Raw genomic sequence first — 19,823 nt, 5'->3', positions numbered from 1 at the left:
CGCGGCTTGGATCTGGTGTTGCTGTGGCTCTGGCATAGGTCGGTGGCTAAGGCTCTGCTTAGACCCCTCGCCTAGGTATCTCCATATGCCATGGGAGCAGCCCTAGAAAAGGTAGAAAGACCAAAAAAAAAAAAAAAAAAAAGCATTACTTTTAAAGTAGTAGTGGTTCACATATGCCAGACCGAGGGAGGCATATTAGAGAACACCTGCAGAAGATGTTTTATAAAGTAATTTGCTAAAGAGGCAGAGTTCTGTCCTCAGTAGGATGAGACTAAAAAGAAGTCAAAGAGATTAAAGCAAACCTGGTTTCAGAGTGCAGAGTAATAATGATGAATTTATGTAATCTAAAGAAAGACAACATTTCTTTGGAATGAGAAAAGTCATACTCAGGTTAAACTGTTTCTTTCTAGAATTAACCAAAAAGTTAATGGAGTAGATTTGTTTTAGAAAAGTGACCAGGAACTGGTATGGAAACCATTAATGATCACTATGCTTGCAAGTCAGTATAACCTGGGGTTTAAAAGCATAGATAAAAAGCATGTTTGCCTAGGTTCAAATTCCAGTGCTGTTACTGAGTATAAAAATCCCAGGGAAGTTACTTTACCTAATGCCTTGATCTTCAAATCAGCATAACAGGATAATACTAACACCTATTTCACAAGATTGTTAGAAGGATTAAAGGATTATTAGAATGGATTAAAAGTATTGTTAGAAGGATTAAGGATATATGGAAAGTACTAAGTAAATGTTCAACTATTAATATTATCATGTGAAAATAATCAACAAAAAATTAAATACCAATAGACAATGCATAACCTTGTTTTCTAATATAATAAGAAACAGATCCAAAAATAAAGACACAACAAGAAATCAAGAACACTTTAAAAATTGTGTAGGACTGGAGATCAAAATGCCTACGTGTATGAATGGTTCATTTGAAAAAACTGATATTCTGAAAAAAAGTTAACACTGAAAATAATAATTTTTCAGAATAAAGTCACTAAAACATCTGTAAACAAGAATAAATTTATTTAATTTCTTTTAAAGATTTAATGATATACAAAATGTATATAGTATAATATCTTTAATACACTTTTTCTCTCCCCCCATCAATATTAAACACTATTTGAAGAGCTTATCTCTTGCCTTGTCTGTATCTATGAGATACACTACTGAATACAAGTAAGATTTACACTGCTCCCTCTCAAATTAAAATGAAAATTAGTACCTAGGGAAAAACAAAAAGATAAAGAAAGAAAAAAAATCAAAGCATAAAACTTCAGAGAGATGAAAGCTTTTCTTTTCGTTGAGTATTCAACAATATCTGGGGCAGTTAAATTACATTTTATTGGCATAAAGTTGCATTGCAATCTCCCGACATCACATAATGATAATCCATTTCTTAAGTACCACAAATAGTATTCATGTTCGGATGTTCCTACACAATTTTTAATATATGCAAGAATTCATGTTTACATTCTGATTTGATATACTGGTCAATAAAATCTTTTGAGAAGTATGTAACTTCCAAGTTGTCATTAGATAGGGAAAAAAGCACTTTAACTTTTCTCACAAGGTAACTTCTCTTGAACAGTGAGTTTCTCCTTTGACATATTTACATTTATACCAGTCTACCATGGCTTTCTTCTACATAACAGTGACTTGATAAAACAAAGTTTAAAAAAAAAAACAAAAACAACTAATACTTTTGCACAATTTGGGCTCTATTTAACAAAAACCTGGCTCTATCTTTTAAATAGGAGCCTAACCCTGATTCATAAAGTCCCCCTTGGAAAATGCTTTTCACCTTGGGCTTCCTATATCCCTGTAGATCTAGAATTGTAACAAGCCATCTCCTTTCCCACGGCCAAGAAGCATCTAGCTGGGGACTAGGGACATCATCACTGAACACACTAAAACACACTGAGGAAGACGTCTGACTGCCATTTAACCAAAAGACTGGGTGATTTCTTTATCTCACTAGCTGAATGGCAGTAAACCAGCTGCCAATAAAATATGCACGGACACCTAACTTTGGTTAATGGTATTGCACCACATGAAGTGAGGGTGTTACCCTCATCAGAACAAAGTCAAATGAAATCCTCTGTTAAAAAGAGCCCTTTAAAAAGTTATAAATATGAATTTTTCTTTACCTTTAAAATTTAACAGCTGCCAGCTGTATCCTATAGTGAGTTTCTGACTAGTTTAATCAGGTCAAAAGAATATTGACCTTTCAACTGTGCCAGATTCAGCATATTCAATTAGGACACACTTATATTACCAAACAATTCCCTCTTAAAGGAAAAGTGACACAGTAACATTTTTGTGAGGTGTAGGCAAAACCAATGATTCAGTAATATTATAACATCAGACGAACAGAATTAGTTGATTCTGATTCTTTGGTGGAATTTCCAGGCTGAAGAGTCAAATCAGAAGGTTCATCCTGAGGAAATATAACTTTATCAGGTGTATAGTCATTCCTCTTCAGATCTATATTCACCACCCCCAACAAAAAAAGAAAAAAAAGAGTCAGTACTGCATTGAAATTTAAAAAAAAAAAAAAAATCAAGAACACTTTCTAACTCAATTTTCCTCTAAATATGCCAGATCTATATTCTACAAAGTTGTTATATATTCAAAAGCACAAAATTTATACTGATAAAAATGAAATCATTCAACAAGTAATTATTACACTCTGAGTCAACTCATGTAGTTGTTCATGAAGTCCCTGTTCTCATGGAGCTTATAATCTTGGTGAAAAAAAAAATAGAAAAATGACAAATTTTAAATAGGAACAAATGCTTTGAAAGAGGAGTTTCTATTGTGGCTTGGTGGAAATGAACCCAACTAGTAGCCATGAGGATGCAGGTTCAATCCCTGGCCTTGCTCAGTGGGTTAAGGATCTGGAGTTGCTGTGAACTGTGGTGCAGGTCACAGATTCGGCTCAGGTCTGGTGTTTCTGTGACTGTGGCAGAGACCATCAATTTGACAAATGGCCTGGAAACTTCCATATGCTGCACCTGCGGCCCTGAAAAAAAAAAAAAATGCTTTGAAGAAAAAAAACAGTGTGATGAGGGTTATGTGGGAGATGGTATAAGGTGATTCTTCTAGGGCTCTTTTTCCTAAGACTCCCAAATCTCATAACATGATATTCAAAATATCCAGGACATATTCTAAAATTAGCAGAGATACCAAAGATCATCTCAAAGTTCTCAGTGAGGAGTTCCTGCTGTTGTACAATGGATCAGTGGCATCTCTGTAGTGCCAACACACAGGTTCAATCCCCAGCCTGGCACAGTGGGTTAAGGATCTGGTATTTCCACAGCTGTGGCATAAATTGCAACTGCAGCCTGGATCTTGGACCCTGGCCCAGGAACTCCATATGCTGCAGAGTGGCCAGAAAGAAAAAGATAAAAAAAAAAAAGATTCTCAAAGAAAAAGACAACCAAGAGATGTCAATTCCAAGATTACCTAGACATAGAATAATCAAATACTTTAAACTAGCTACTATAACCATACTCCATGACATAGGGCATATAAACTTGAATGAAAAAACAAGTTTTTAGCAGAGAAATAATCAGTATAAAAAGAACCCAAAGCAAATTATAGTACTGAAAAATATAATTGAAATAAAAAATTCAGGGAGTTCCCATTGTGGCACGGTGGTTAATGAATCCAACTAGGAACCATGAGGTTGCGGATTCGATCCCTGGCCTTGCTCAGTGGGTTAAGGATCCGTCGTTGCTGTGAGCTGTGGTGTAGGTTGCAGACGTGGCTTGGATCCTGCGTTGCTGTGGCTCTGGTGTAGGCCTGCAGCTACAGCTCTGATTCGACCCCTAGCCTGGGAACCTTCATATGCCACAGGAGTGGCCCAAGAAAGAACAAAAAGACAAAAAAAAAAAAAAAAGAAAAAATTCAGTGCATGGGCTTAATAACAGATTGTAGAAATAAAGAATGAAGAGTCAGTGAATGTGTAAATCAACAGAAATAACCCAATACACGAACAAGAGAAAAATTAATTTCTAAGGAAGTAATCAGAGCCACAAATTCCCAGGTGACAATATCAAAAAGTTTAATGTTCTTTTAATGAGAGCCCAAAAAGAGATAAAGAGACACGTGCAGAACAAATATCTGACAAACAGCTAAAAATTCCCCTAATTTGAAAAAAGTCTAACTTGCAAATTCAAGAAGCTTAGTAAAGCTGAAATAGGATAAACTTAAAGAAAGCCACTATTAGACATAACAGAATCAAACTGCTCAAAACCAAAAATAAAGAATAAATCTTGAAAGGAGTTAAATTATAATGACACATTGCATATAAGGGAAGAACAATCAAATGACTGTGGAGTTGTTATTTGAAATACCAGGCCAGAAGAGAGCAAAATATTTTTTAAGTGCTAAAAGAAGGGTCAACCTAAAACTCTAGATGCAGTGAAAATACCCTTTAGGAAGAAAAGCAACACACACACACATTCTTAAGTCAGGGAAATTAAGAACAACCACTAAAAATCTAAACATAAATATAAAACAGAATACCAAAACAGAGAGGGGGGGAAAAAAAAACCCAGAAACATCAATCAGAAACCAATAAAACAGTAGATTAAAATCTAACCTTATCAATAATTAAATTAAGTAAAAAGGGTCTAAGACAACAATTAAAAGATGGAAATTTTTATTTAGATTTCAAAAAAGAAACAAATTAAACCTAGGAACTAACTATATGCTATCTATAAGAAAACTACTTTAAATATAATTAACATATATAGATAAAAAGAATGATGAAATCACTCTTGTTACTATCAGACAAAGCAAACTTCAGAACAAGGATAATTGCCATGGCATTCTATAATGATAAAAATCAAATCACTAAGAAGTTAGAGCAACTGTAAATCTGCACGTACCTAAAAAAAAAACCCTCCAAAATACAGGCAAGAAAAAAATGACAAAATTGAAAGAAAAATAGACAAATATACTTAGAGATCCCTTTTGTAAGTAATAAGTGCACACAAAATCATCAAGAATATAAAAAACCTGAACACTACCAAAAAACTTCCCTTCATTAACATTGGTAGATTACTCCATCCAACAAAAGAATATTCTCTTCAAGCATGTGTTCAACATTCACTAGAAACTATCTTTTCTTTCTTTCTTTTTTGCTTTTTAGGGTCATACTGCAGCATACGGAAGTTCTCAGGCTAGGGGTTGCATCGGAGCTGCAGCTGTTGCCCTATGCCACAGGTACAGCAACACCAGATCTGAGCCCTGTCTGCGATCTACACCACAGCTATGGCAATGCTGGATCTTTAACCCACTTAGTGAGGCCAGGAATCGAACCCATGTCGTCATGAATACTACAAGGGTCTGTAACCTGCTGAGCCACAACAGGAACTCCGGAGACTATCTTTTTAAAGTTAATTAAAAAAAAAAATTTAAATTATACAAAAGTATGTTCTCTTACCATAATGGAATTAAACAAGAAATCAGTAACAGAAAAGTAGCAGGAAAACTTCAAATACTTGACAACTAAAAAAGACACCTGTAAGTAATCCATAGGTCAAAGAGGAAATTTCAAGGGAAGTAAGAAATATTTTTAAAAAACCCCAAAAATAAAACATACCAAAATGTATGGGGTGCAGTAACATGATTAGAAGAGGAAAATTTATAGCACTGTTTTATTAGGAAAAAGGCCTCAAGGAGTTCCCGTGGTGGCTCAGTGGTTAACAAATCCGACTAGGAACCATGAGGTTGCGGGTTTGATCCCTGGCCTTGCTCAGTGGGTTAAGGATCTGGTGAGCTGTGGTATAGGTCACAGATGCGGCTCAGGTGTGGCGTTGCTATGTCTGTGTTGTAGGGTGGCAGCCATAGCTCCGATATGACCCCTATCCTGGGAACTTCCACATGCTGTGGTTGTGGCCCTAAAAAGACAAAAGAAAAAAAATATATATACACACACACACATACACATTACATACATATATAAAGTGGGGCTAATATCAATTCCATACAATCAATTCCCCAAAACAGAAGAGGTATAAAGACTTCCAATTTTTTTTTTTTTTTTTGGTCTTTTGTCTTTTCTAAGGCCGCTCCCACGGATCAAATTGGAGCTGTAGACACCAGTCTACACAAGAGCCATGGCAACGCAGGATCCGAGCCACATCTGCAACCTACACCACAGCTCATGGCAACACCGGATCCTTAACCCACTGAGCAAGGCCAGGGATGGAACCTGCAACCTGATGGTTCCTAGTTGGATTCGTTAACCACTGAGCCACGACAGGAACTCCCCAACTATTTTTAAGGTCAGTATTATCGCCACACCAACCAAGACAAAGATAGTACAAGAAAAAAAACAAACCCATAGACCAATATCCTTTATGAACATAGATATAAAAATCAACAAAATATCAAAAAATTGATCCAACAATACATAAAAAGATTATATATCATGACAAAGTAGAGTTTGTCTTAGGAATGCAAGACTGGTCCAACTTTTTTTTTCTTTTTACAGCCACACTTGGGGCATATAGAAGTTCCCAGGCTAGGGGCTGCAAGGTCTATGCCATAGCCACAGCAACATCAGACCCAAGCCACATCTGTGACCTATGCTGCAGCTTATGGCAATGCTGGATCCTTAACCCAATGCGCAAGGCCAGGGATCGAACCAGGATCCTCATGGACACTATAGTAGGTTCTTAATGTGCTGAGCCACTACAACTCCTGATTCAACATTTAAAAAAATCTATCAATGTAATACAATACTAATAGATTAAGGAAGAAAAACCAAATGATCAAATAAACAGATGCAGAAAAAACATCTGACAAACTCAATGTCCATTTAGGATAAGCATCTTCAAGAAATGAGGAGTGAAAGATGTCTACTCTCATTATTCCTAATCAGTCTTGTATTGGAATTCTTTGCCAGTGCAAAGTCAAGAAAAAGAAATAAATGGGATATAGGCTGGAAAGGAATTAATAAAACTGTCTCTATTGTGTACACAGAAAATTCTAAGCAATTTACAAACAAAAAACAAACAAAACCTCTTAGAACCAAGTGAGTTTAGCAAGGACACTGGATACAAGGTCAATATACAAAAACAAAACCCAAATTTCTGTTAACAATGAACAATTTAAAAAATTGTGAAAACAGTATCATTAGCATGCTTATCATGTGTCTGGGACTGTTTTAAGTACTTCACAAATATCAACTCTTTCAATTCTCCATTCAAAAAACAACAAACCTCTAAAATGCAGGTACTCACTGAGGCCTTACAATCTAGCTCCCAGGTCCAAGCTCTTAACTACTACATTATTGATCATAATGAAATGGATTTTAAAAATATAGCTCAGGGGTAAATGCCAGGAACCTGTAATTTTGAAAAAGTTCAACAGGGGATTCTGATGCATACCAAAGAGTAATAAGAATCACTGATTTATGATATAATCTATAATTCAATAATAACATGTAATTCTTCAAATATAAAATTACTATCATGAGAGACTGTATCTGCAGTTCCTGTTCCTATTCCATGGAATACTTTCCCCAACTTTTCAGGCTAACTTGAAAATCTATTTATCTTTCTGTTTTAGGTAAATCTGCTAATTCCTGGCATCCAACAGATACATATTAAATGAATGAATTTTGTGTTTTTATAAGTAATGAAAGAAAGCATAGATCCATTTATAACCAAAAATATGTATTTGTGCCTCTGGCTTTATGAAGTTCTGTAGTAATCAATTTTGCCAACAATTTATATATTATACCGATTAAGAAAATGCTCACCTGGAAGTTTAAGCTTTCTACAGCAAGAATTACAATGATGTTTTGCTCTGAAGTTTTTTATTGCATCTTCTCCTAGATTTGCTGGGCCAAAAACCATATCACAGGATCTGTGGAATGGGTAGTTCAAAAAAAAGTTAAGGCAAACAGAAATGTAGAAGTAAAAATTATAAAAGCATGTCTTAATGAAATTACTAAAACTTACCTCTTTTCTTCTGCCTTTATCACAGAAGGATCAGTCAAATTTTCACCCACGCCTTTATATGTATATATAAAAAAGATAATTTATATTATATGTCAGAAATATTGACATAAAATAAAGTCATGAGAGTCTATAGAATCACCAACCATTACAAAATGTTAAATTATTCCAGAGTATAGTTTTTCTCTTGATATTTTACAGCTTGACTTTTGCCCACGCCCACAACTGCACCAGGAACAAACAGTTCCTAAGACATGAACAACAGTTGAATGTCAAAGTAGGTAGGCATGTAACCTCCTGATGACAACAATTTCTGAACAACACAGTCAAGGCTGCAAGCAAATTATCCCCTATTCACAATCTGCCCTTATTTCACCTTAGTTGGCAAAGAACAATTAGGTACATGCGGCATAACCTAGAGGCCATTTAAAAAGTGTTTTGAATTTTTTAAAATTACAGACTAACATATGAATACATCTTCTTGCAAGATTCAGATTACATATATAGAATAAGATTGTGAACCTCTTCCTTCACCTCCAGTCCTCTCCAGAGGTATTTAAAGTATGGTTTTTTTAAAAAAATCTTTTTACTGCCACACCTACAGCATGTGGAATTTCTTGGACTAGGGGTTAAATGAGAGCTATAGCTGCAGCCCTATGCAATAGCTATGGCAACACCAGATCTGAGCCGTATCTACTATCTACACAACCTGCAGTAATACTGGATCTGTAACCCACTGAACAAACCCACATCCTCAGAGAGACAATGTTGGGTCCTTAACTGACTTGAGCCATGATGGCAACTCTTAAAGTGTGGTTCAATCTTTTAGTTTCTCTCATTTATTCTCTCATATAAAGAATAAACTACTGATACTTGAATAATTATAAAATATTCAACCCATTAGAATTAAATCTAACAAAATGGTTAGAATTCCACAATAGAAAAAACTAGAATTAAAACTAGAACTAAGTCTCTATTCAGATTAGCAAAGATTAAGAACAATCAGAAGTTCCCACTGCAGTGCAATGGAAACACTCCGACTAGGAACCATGAGGTTGCAGGTTTGAACCCTGGCCTCACTCAATGGGTTAAGGATCTGGCATTGCCATGAGTTGTAGTGTAGGTTGCAGACGTGGCTCGGATCTGGCAATGCTGTGGCTGGCAGCTGTAGCTCCAATTCAACCTCTGGCCTGGAAACCTGCATATGCTTCATGTTCAGCCCTAGGAAAGCAAAGAAAAAGAATATTCAGTTACTCACTACTGGAGAGATGGTAAAGAAATAAGTATTCACCACAGTGCTGAGTAGGAATTCCTACCGTCTTTTAGAAAAATAACCTAGTGGAGTTCCTGTCATGGCTCAGTGGTTAATGAACCTGACTAGGCACCATGAGGTTGTGGGTTTGATCCCTGGCCCCCTGGCTGTGCTCAGTGGGTTAAGGATCCGGCATTGCCGTAAGCTGTGGTATAGGTTGCAGATGAGGCTTAGATCTGGCGTTGCTGTGGCTCTGGCATAGGCCATTGGCTATAGCTCCAATTAGAACGCTAGCCTGGGAATCTCTACATGCTACCAGTTCGGCCCTAAAAAAGAAAGACAAAAAGAAAATGAAAAAAAAAAAAAGAAAAACAACCTGGCATTCACTGCTAAAATTGCACTCATCTCTAAAAACTAAAAATGGGGTGACTGTTTTACAACAGAGTATGAGAATGATGCCATACCTCCATACTATAGCTATTAAAAGGAATGATTCAGATTTACCAATAATGACTGAAAAGATGCCCATGATGTAATGTAGGGTAGGGAAAAAAAAAAAAAGTGAAACATACACACACATAGCGTGATTACAGTTGCAAGAAAACCACAACACAAAATGATCAGAAATAAGGGGGGAAAATTGTGTATTGTCTTCACAAAGGTAGAGAAATAGTCAAGATGGGAACATTTGTTCCTTATGTATTTCTATATTATTTAACTTGTTTGCAGTAATTTCCTAAAATATCTCTATGAAGAAATGGTTCCATGAACATACTAATTTTGTAGAGAACATCACAATTACCCTGCTTATTAAAAATAACTGCCATCTTTTAATTAACAGTTCAGACAAAATCCATTTGGCTTCACTGCCAATGCATGCTTTAAGATGGATTGGCCCACCTAACAATACATGTTGAGAATCAATACCAACTGTTTGCTTTTCAGTAAATCATTTATATTTGTGAGCATCTATATAATGAAAGACATCAAGTGATATGCATTCTAAACAATTGTTCTTATGTGATTTGAAATCTTGTCCATGTTGACATTTGAAATTAAAGCTGATCTTTAAAAAAAATAATATGGAACCTGTAAGTGAAAGTACCATCCAGGCAGAGCTGGCAACTTGCTCTCTTTTCCTTTGACCCAGCTGTGAAGCTACATAGACATTACTCTAGGCAAATGTGCTCTCTTCTAGCCACAATTTTTTCTTTTTTACATGTATTAAAGAGTCTACAAAAATGGCTATGATCAGTTTTTTACCTCCCTGTACACATGCTGCTCTACCTCCCAAGTGCTAAAAAAATCTATTCCCTACCTCTCGAATCTGAGCTGTCCTTACTACTATCCTTAACCAGTAAAATGTGGCAGAAGCGATGTGGGCTCATTCTGGGCCTGACCTAAGAGTTTCTGCTTTCTCTTTGGAGGAAGCCAGTTGTCATGTAAGAAGTCTAATTACCTGAAACTACCATGCTACAAGCAAGTCCAAGCTCGCCAGCCATGTGGAGAAATCACTTGGTGGAAAACTGATGCATTCAGCTGTCCGTGAACAGAGTTCTAAGACATTTGGCTCCAGTCAAGCTGCCCAAATTAGTTTCCAGCCATTTAAACCCTCTAAGTGGACAGCAGAGATAAGCCCATCCCCAAATTCTCGAACCAAAGAAGTGTAAGCAAATAAAACGGTTGTTTTCATTCCTAAATATTTAGGCAGTTTAGTTCACAGTAATAGATTACACAAACATCAGGAGATAGAGATAGAGATACCTATTATTATTTTAAAGAAATGGCCTTTATACCTTTAAAAAACTCAGGCTATTCATCTACAAAGAGAATAGGGGATTTCACATTTCACATGTTTTTGCTCTTTAAAACATATGTATTACCTAAATAACAATTAAGGATAGCCAGATACCACTCTTCAGGGACCTAACAGCTATATACTATGGCCATTATCAACTTGCTTTTTATAACGGCTTCTACTGACTGAAGATTTTACCAATCTATAAAAGAGCAGATTTCTGTGTATTGTTCAGAACACAAGAATAGGTGAGAATCTACTGCATAATTTCCTTTTACCAATATTTTGATAAATTTACCTTGTAAATCAAGTACCAGTAACTCTCCTCTTGTATATTCATAAGTCCAGTGGCTAAAGGCTAGCATGATCTCTTCCAGTGTATTAGTTGGAATAATCTCATCACCATTATTGTTGTTGTATTTCCTAAATTCTCCAGTCATACATTCTTCCACAGCAAACCACTGTCCTGCTGAGTGGCAATATAGCAGGAAAACTTCAAGGAACCTTATGAAAAACAGTGATAGATATATTACTAGTAGTTTTGTTAATACAATTTTAATTGATCTTTGAAATGTATAACTAATGATATATTCAGCATCAATAATGGAGGTCAAAAGAGAATGCAATCCACATTATAGTAAAAGATCTCAGAAATTTTTAAAGATTTACCTTGGAGAATATGGTATGGATTTGGGTTTCATTTGGTTGAAGGCAAATGTAAGCTTTTGTGCTGCTCTCTGTTGTTGAATTTCCTACAGAATAGAAAAAAAGAAACCCCTGTTCAACATATAGTTAAAATTTTATCTTTAGAAGTGAAAACATGAAACTCAAATGCATATAGGTCACTGTATGCATTCACTAGCACTTACTCTGAGACAGAGATGCAGAACTGTATCTTCTTTATAAATACTTGACCATGTGTTAACCACCTCAGGAAGAAAAGATTTGATGATATAAAGATGTCCTGATTTGAGGATATCATGCTCTGACCAAGTACACTGTACTTTGACAGCTCTTCGTAAACCTCCTCCCATCTCCTCTTTACTTAAAAACTCTATTTTGGCACAAAGGCCTAGCTGTGACCAAGAAGACATGCTGTTATTCAGTATGTTGGGAGAACTCTCCTCCAAGCGATACACTGTGACAGGCTCACCTGCAACGTGAATGGATACATTTTAAGGTCAAAGTATGACTCTAAAAATCAGAAGGTAGAAATTGGGAGGTATCTTTGGTTAAGATTAAGTAAGGAATAAAAGATGTTTTATAAAAGGAAGTGTGGAGTTCCTGATGTGGCTCAGCAGTAAGGCATCCAACTAGTATCCACGATGATGTGGGTTCAATCCCTGGCCTTGTTCAGTGGGTTAAGGATCTAGCGTTGCCATGATCTGTGGCGTAGGTCACAGATGTAGCTTGGAGCTGGCATTGCTGTAGCTGTGGTGTAGGCTGGCAGCTGCAGCTCCAATTCGACTCCTAGCCTGAGAACTTCTATAGGCCACAGGTAAAGTTTTAGGGCAAGAAATACACAGAAATCAAGAGTCTAGTAATATCTCTAATTTCACATATATTTAGTAATGATAAGCATTTTTGAAATCATAAATATTTTCAAGAAAAATTTTTGAAAGCAACTGGGCTTCTAAACATTTTTGTTAAACTTTTAAGACACAGGTCAGATCTGTTCCACAAATCCTGTGCTATCAATTTATCAACACCTCTTTTACTAAACTATGGATCAAGATCTTTTCTGAATTAAAACACACCACTGCTTCTGATGCTTCCTTCTATTTAAACATATCTGACTCTTATAAGTAATTGAGTTGATTAAAATTTATATGAAACTAACATTTCTTAATGTGATCCTTCCTCTGTCACCACCCATGTTCTACATTACAGTTAAAACCTACATACGAATTCCCTTTTATTTCTTTACTTTTTTGGATTTACCTCTTGGAGGCACAGGTGTAAATGGAATGCTCTGGGATAACCTCATCAAGTTATTTCTTTCCACAGCTGCATAAAAATGAGAGAGAAAAAATGAAATCCCTAAAAACCCAACATATTACTAAATTTTGATTTTAATATTACAAACCTGAGTAATAGTAATTTGTATCCATAACAGGCTTAAATGGAGAAGCAAGACCTAAAACAGCAAACAAATGAGACCCTATTAAAAAATACCAATGCAATATAAATTTTTTGTCAGGCATTCTCACTTAATCATCCTAAGTTTCCTTCATTTATGTTCTCTTCACAAAAACAGAACAAGTAATAAATTAGCTCATCATGTGCTTTACTACCCTATTTCATTATGCCCAATTAGTGTTAACTGTGCAGACATCTGGAAAGGCAAAAGCACATGATGGCTCACACTCTCCAGTCATAAACTGCATTCTTCCCTTATCCTCTACTCAAAAAGAAAAGGGTTGGACCTTTGGGATCTGAGGCTGTAGCCATGTTTTAGTAGGCTGACCATGAGAAGATGTGAAACATAACAAAAAAACTCTCCTCTATTTCTAAATATATTTGAGGACTTAATTTTTTAATTTTATTTTTTAATTGAAGTATAGTTGATTTATAATGTGTTAGTTTCTGTGAGGACTTCATTTTTTAACTGTAGTGAGAAAGATGGATAATAAATTGAACTTGCTATGTGTTAAGTTTCTAGAATATAAATAAAAAATCTATCAGAGTTCTCTTGTGGTGCAGTTGGTTAGGATTCGATATTGTCACTGCAGTGGTGTGGGTCACAGCTGCTGGTGTGGGTTTGATCCCTAGCCAGGGGCTTCCATATGCCGCAGATGCGACAAAAAAAAAAAAAAAAAAAAAAAGAGCCTATCTTCTTGCACAAGTAGTTAATAGTTAACACTGCGTGGTAAATATAAAATACATATGTATATCACAAACGTATAGTACAGGACTGGAGAAGAGGGGTATAAATATCTCCTGGTTGAAGGGAGACTGAAGGCTGTCTCAGAGGAAGAGAAGGTAGAAAAGACAAGTAGTACTGTGGTCAGGTAACATTTCCAAAGGCATGGAACTGTTAAAGTAAGTGCCCGCTATATTTGAGAAACTGAAAGTTGTTTGATATGACGAGAACAGTGGTTTTTCAACACTAGCTATCAGAATCACCCAAGGGGCTTTTTCAACGTTACCTACCTGATCTCACTCCAAAATATTCTAACTCTGTAGGTATGTTTCATCACACAAGAGATTCTTAGAACTATTCGGATATGCAGTGAAGACTATAAATTAATGAGAATGAGTATAGACATGAGGAGATAAAGCTATAGAAACAGGGAGTACCAAATTGTTGAGTCAAATATGCCATGTTAAGAAAGGACACTGGATTTTATCTAATGACAGTGGAAAAACGCAGTGACAAGACCAGATCTTTGAAAAGAATCATTTTGGTGGCAGAACAGAAAATAGACTGGAAGGGAGCCCAGAGTAGCATAACCAACCTCAAAATCCTAAACTACTAAATGTGAACATATGCATACCCTACCACCAGCAATTTCACTCCTAGGCACACACCCAACAGGAAATAAAGGCAAATGTTTACCAAACAACATTAACATGAATGCTCATAGCAGCACTACTGATACTAGTCGTATACTGGAAGCTACTGAAATACCCATTAAATAGTAGAATAGATAAATTCATTTAATATATTCATACAGGAAAATACTGCAGAGTAGTAAGAATGAACGGACCAACACAACACACAGCAATATTTATGAATCTCATAAATATATGTTAGGAGAAAGGAAAGAAGCACAAAATGGTACATATTTATGACCCTATTAATATATTCCATATATAAGTATATATATATATATACAATACATACAATAATACATACATAAAATATAGATATGGACACATATACACACAGGCAAAACTAATACATGTTATTTAAGGGATAGAGATTATAAGAAGAGGAGGACACTGGAGCTAAGATACTGGCAATCTGTGTTGTGATCTGGGTGCTGATTACATGGGAATGCACATTTAGTGAGAATTCATTGGAGTGAAGGCATATCTATAGTTTTCTCTATGCATATTATATGCATCAACAAAAGGTTCTAAGAATAATGACAGTCTAAAATGAAAGCAGTAGCACTACATATAATGGAGGATGGACTGTAGTGACATTTAAGAGATAAATATAATAGGACTGTGTGTGTCCAAGGTCAAGGGGATCAAGAATACTTCCTCTCAGGTTTCACCTGGCTGACTGAAAGAGTTATCATTCACTATAACAGGGAATATAAGGGAAGGAACAGCCTGGATAGCAAGGATGAAGGGGAGTGGGGAGACTGTAAAAGAATCATCATTCACATGGTGAGTTCTTATATCTGTGAAACAATAACGAAGAGAAACGAGCTGAGGGAATAATTTTCTACTGCTTTAGCTTTTTCAAATATAAACTCTACAATTTCTTACCAGACAATGTGGTATTTGCTAAAATATACATTTACGATCCTCTATTTTTCACATTAACTCCATCACATAAACTCACCATTTAAGGTTCCTTCTTCAGATGGCCTAAAGAAACATCAAAACATATAAGCTATGTTATGATTTTAGTTTTGGCTACCACAAGATTTTTTATTTTATGAAGTAATTATTATTTAAAATAACATTATAACAAAATAACTATTGGTTTGAGTATATGCCATTTCCTTAAGTCAATGTCAAATTCCTACACATATATGTATATACTCATTGGCACTTTATCAACAATTTGTACCTCCTACTTATGCTTACATAAACATTATTAATAGTTTGGTCTCAAGCTGAAGATGCAGTTTCACTCAAACTGAGAGTGAAATATTCTTTTATTTGTGGAGATTCATTCCAGTACTGTAACAATGCCTTGAAATAGCTCTGCAGGATTCTAAAAATACTTCAACATAACTGATGGGCAAAGAACTAAGAGAATAGCAAATAGATATCATTTTGCAAAGCTCAAGTGCTAATGTCAAAAAAAAGTTTTCTAATGTTGAATACATGTATTTATAACAACATATATTGGTACTCAGTGGAGGTTCTATCACTCCCGTAGATTCCAGTACAAGTTAGAGAGACAAGTGAAGTGGGAAGGAGAACGGGATGAGAATCAATAAAAATGGGGAGTTCCCATCATAGCTCAGCAGAAACAAATTTGACTAGCATCCATGAGGACGCAGGTTCAATCCCTGGCCTCACTCAGTGGGTTAAGGATCCGGCGTTGCTGTGAGCTGTGGTGTGGGTCACAGACGTGGCTCAGATCTGGTGTTGCTAAGGCTGTGGTGTAGGCCGGCAGCTACAGCTCTGATTTGACCCCTAGCTTGGGAAACTCCGTATGTCACCTGTGTGGCTGTTTAAAAAAAAAACACAAGAAAAATGGATTCGAAGCTTAGCTCTTCTTGCTCAGGATAAAAGGACTAGATCCAGAAAGGACCTCTGGAATATAAGATCTTGGTAATCTATTTCTTTTTTTTAAATTTTTTTTTTTTTTTTGGTCTTTTTGCTATTTCTTTGGGCCGCTTCCGCGGCATATGGGGGTTCTCAGGCTAGGAGTCTAATCGGAGACGTAGCCGCTGGCCTACGCCAGAGCCACAGCAACGCGGGATCCGAGCCGCATCTGCAACCTACACCACAGCTCACGGCAACGCCGGATCCTTAACCCACTGAGCAAGGGCAGGGACCGAACCCGCAACCTCATGGTTCCTAGTAGGATTCGTTAACCACTGCGCCACGATGGGAACTCCTGGTAATCTATTTCTAGCTCTTATATTCTGACTCTGATGTTTCTTCTTGCTTTTCACCTTAATAGCATAAGTATTTTCTTACAGGAAATATTTTGAACCTAGCAATATTTGAACCTAGCCTCCTGTCTACTGTTGGTTAACCACTCTTTCCTTAGCACCCAAAGAGCACTGACCAACTCCACCTTTCTGGGTACATCTATGGGTCAGCATTCTGTAACTCAATATTCTCTTGTTGGCTGAATTAACATCAACTTGAAGTACCTACCTTGTATTTATATCCTATGGTTCTGGTTATAAAAGACATTATTCTATGAAGAGGTCTGATTATAAACAGGTCTTCAAGTGCCATTCAGGGCCAGAATATCCCCAAAATATTAACAACTGTATACCCTTATAGCACCTGGTTTCTTTTCTTCTCTACATATTCACATATATTTCTGATACAGAGAGGGGAAATAGGGAAAATACTGTGTAATATACAATAAATTTCCTTTAAACTGGCTTCCTTTTCCAAGTAGTCCATATTGGGGAGTAACTCCACCATACTTCCAATATCAAATGGGTGTCAAAACGAGATTATTTTTTTCCAATGTCCTTTGGAGTCCTAAAATACTAATTTCCAGGCCAGAAACAGATTATCTTTGATTTTTCTTTATACTTATGTTAATCAATACTGAAAATTCTTACTTTCTTAGGGTGACTACTTGTCAGGCTGTCTTTTATTTCTACTTTTGGTTCTGGATTACAATGGCTTTCTCGTGGGATCTCCCTCCATGCAGGTTTTCTTATGTACACTGTGTATTACTGCTCTAATTACCAAAGTGTCTTCCAAAAGCAGAAACAAGAGTTGTTGATAAGAACGACAGGGAGAGAGGAGTTCCTGTCGTGGCTCAGCAGAAACACATCTGACTAGTATCAATGAGGATGCAGGTTTGATCCCTGGCCTTGCTCAGTGGGTTAAGGAACCGGTGCTGCCATAAGCCGTGGTGTAGGTTGCAGATGTGGACTGGATCTGGCGTTGCTGTGGCTGTGGCGTAGGCTAGCAGCTACAGCTCTGATTTAACCCCTAGCCTGGGAACTTCCATATGCTGTGGGTGCAGCCCAAAAAAGAAAAAGAAAAAAAAAAAAAGATTGCTGGACAGAGAGAAAGTATGAAATCAGGTCTTTGAACAAATTTTTCAAAAGCAAGGTGGAAATAGGACTAAATAATAAAATCACAATTGTATCATTATAAGGAAAATTTTAGTAGGAATTATAATTATAGTATTATTATATAATATCATTAATTTAAATATATACATTAACTCATAATAAATGATTCCCCAATCTCTTCTATGGAAAGAGAGGAGATGCCAAAGTAAATAATTATCAACACTTTCAAGGAGTGTTAAAGTGATGATGCAAAGAGCAGAAAAAAGACCACATTCAATAACTATGATACTTTTCAAACTAATGAGAAAGGGCTTACTTACATTTCTCTGTTTGATGGTCTATCTTGTAACCAATCCTTTCATCAGAAACAAACACAAACAAAGTTAAAGAAACAAGTCTCTGGATAAAGCATAATTGTTTATTGTTTTATAGCCTACCCATGCTTTATGAAGAGCTAAAAATATGAATTTTTATACAAATGAATAAAATAAAAAATGGGTAATAAGGTTATTCCACAAGGTTATTCCACAAGGTAGAGTGATAAATTTCATGAGTGTTATTTACTATGACATAATTATAATTGTCTCTTGTCAATCTTCTTTTCCTAAGATACACATTTGTTTATATGACTCCAAAAAAAAAACGCGCCTGTTCTCAAAAGAAAAACACACTAAAGTATAAAGAGGAAAATTAAAACCATGTAAACTGTGAACATAGAAATCACTAATAACAGGCATATTTCACTGAAGCCTTTTGATGTGTATGTATGCGGTGGTTTTTATTCCAAAGTTTTATAAATATATCTCCAGATGTGGATTTATTTCTACCTCTCCAGTTTGGGGCTTATACTTCCTGAATTTGAATTTCATATATTTCATCAATTTGGAAAATTCTAAGTCATTTTAATCTCTTCAAATTCTGTCTACTCTCTCAGAGCCAATTTAGAGACATTTTCCCTATCTCTTTACATTTAACACATTTTCAATCTAATTATAATTTTATGCTTTGTCCTGGTCCAATTTAGTAAAACTTTCCATTCAACTGTGCCCAATCTGTTATTTTTAACCCCCACTGAGTTTTTTCTTTAATTTTCCAGTATTTTTGTGTACTCTTTTCTTTAATATTCGTAATACTTTTATGGTTTTAGTAAGATATTTTACAATCTATAACCAATAATTCTACTATTTCAAGTTCCTGGGGATCTAATACTGTTTGTGTAAGTTGGCTCCTGCTAGTTTTATAATTTGGCATTGTGAGGTCATCTTCAATGGAACTTTATTTGTGGCAAAGCTGTGTAAGCTTAGGTTTAGGACGAGTCCTTCCAGAAAGGAGGAATTGTTACTCTGTGTTCACTAACCCCTTATCTCCACTGAAAATCTTTTAATAGCATGATTTTTATTAATACAATCTATTTCCTTACATCACAATGTAAATTAATACATTTTTCTGTTTTTCTCTTCAGGTTTCTAAAATGTTTTAGTAAGACTGGGCATGGGATCTACTTAAAAGATCTTGCTTCCTCTCTGCATCAGATGGTGGCAACGAGTGAAGCAACAGCAGCAGTTAGGTCAAAGCCTTCTAACAGGATGAGATTAAAAAGACTGGTATACATACAAACACACTGACTAGAATATCCAAGGGGCTCGCCTCTCAGTTTATCATGGAGATAAATCCAAATCTCACCTGCACATTGAAACCCTTGGAGTGCTCAGCTCCATGCAAAACCTGGGATTCCTCCCCAGCCTGTTTGTTCTGGCTGCTTCCTGGGATCTTCTCCACCACCTTTGCTTGCCCTATCTGGGCTGATGAAACCTGCTTGAATGACTCTGTCCTCTAAAGAACCCCCAGAGCCTCAAGGTCACGCACCTTGCAAGGGAGAGGGTGTG

General features: G+C 36.1%; 1 protein-coding gene across 5 annotated transcripts in view; it reads right to left on the bottom strand.

Annotated features, from left to right (window-relative positions):
• Nucleotides 1-1,010: 1,010 nt before the first annotated feature.
• The window catches only part of TRPM7 (transient receptor potential cation channel subfamily M member 7), a 104,110-nt gene continuing 85,297 nt past the window's right edge, over nt 1,011-19,823 (bottom strand). For all 5 annotated transcript variants that reach the window (XM_013993003.2, XM_021095609.2, XM_084970328.1 and 2 more), the window contains 10 exons: nt 18,258-18,292; nt 15,552-15,577; nt 13,119-13,169; nt 12,974-13,039; nt 11,902-12,185; nt 11,702-11,784; nt 11,331-11,536; nt 7,986-8,037; nt 7,784-7,890; nt 1,011-2,490 (listed from right to left, as the gene is read on the bottom strand). In XM_013993003.2, the coding sequence (XP_013848457.2) occupies nt 2,360-2,490; nt 7,784-7,890; nt 7,986-8,037; nt 11,331-11,536; nt 11,702-11,784; nt 11,902-12,185; nt 12,974-13,039; nt 13,119-13,169; nt 15,552-15,577; nt 18,258-18,292 (1,041 nt within the window). In that variant the 3' untranslated portion in view covers nt 1,011-2,359. The remainder of the gene's footprint in view (nt 2,491-7,783; nt 7,891-7,985; nt 8,038-11,330; nt 11,537-11,701; nt 11,785-11,901; nt 12,186-12,973; nt 13,040-13,118; nt 13,170-15,551; nt 15,578-18,257; nt 18,293-19,823) is intronic.

Source organism: Sus scrofa, chromosome 1, assembly GCF_054392235.1.
Source record: "Sus scrofa isolate SSC_HxYL_T2T_F1_AM1 chromosome 1, Sscrofa_HxYL_maternal_Yorkshire_Landrace_v2.0, whole genome shotgun sequence".
Lineage (NCBI taxonomy): Eukaryota > Metazoa > Chordata > Mammalia > Artiodactyla > Suidae > Sus > Sus scrofa.
This window is presented reverse-complemented; position numbering and strand designations above follow the sequence as displayed.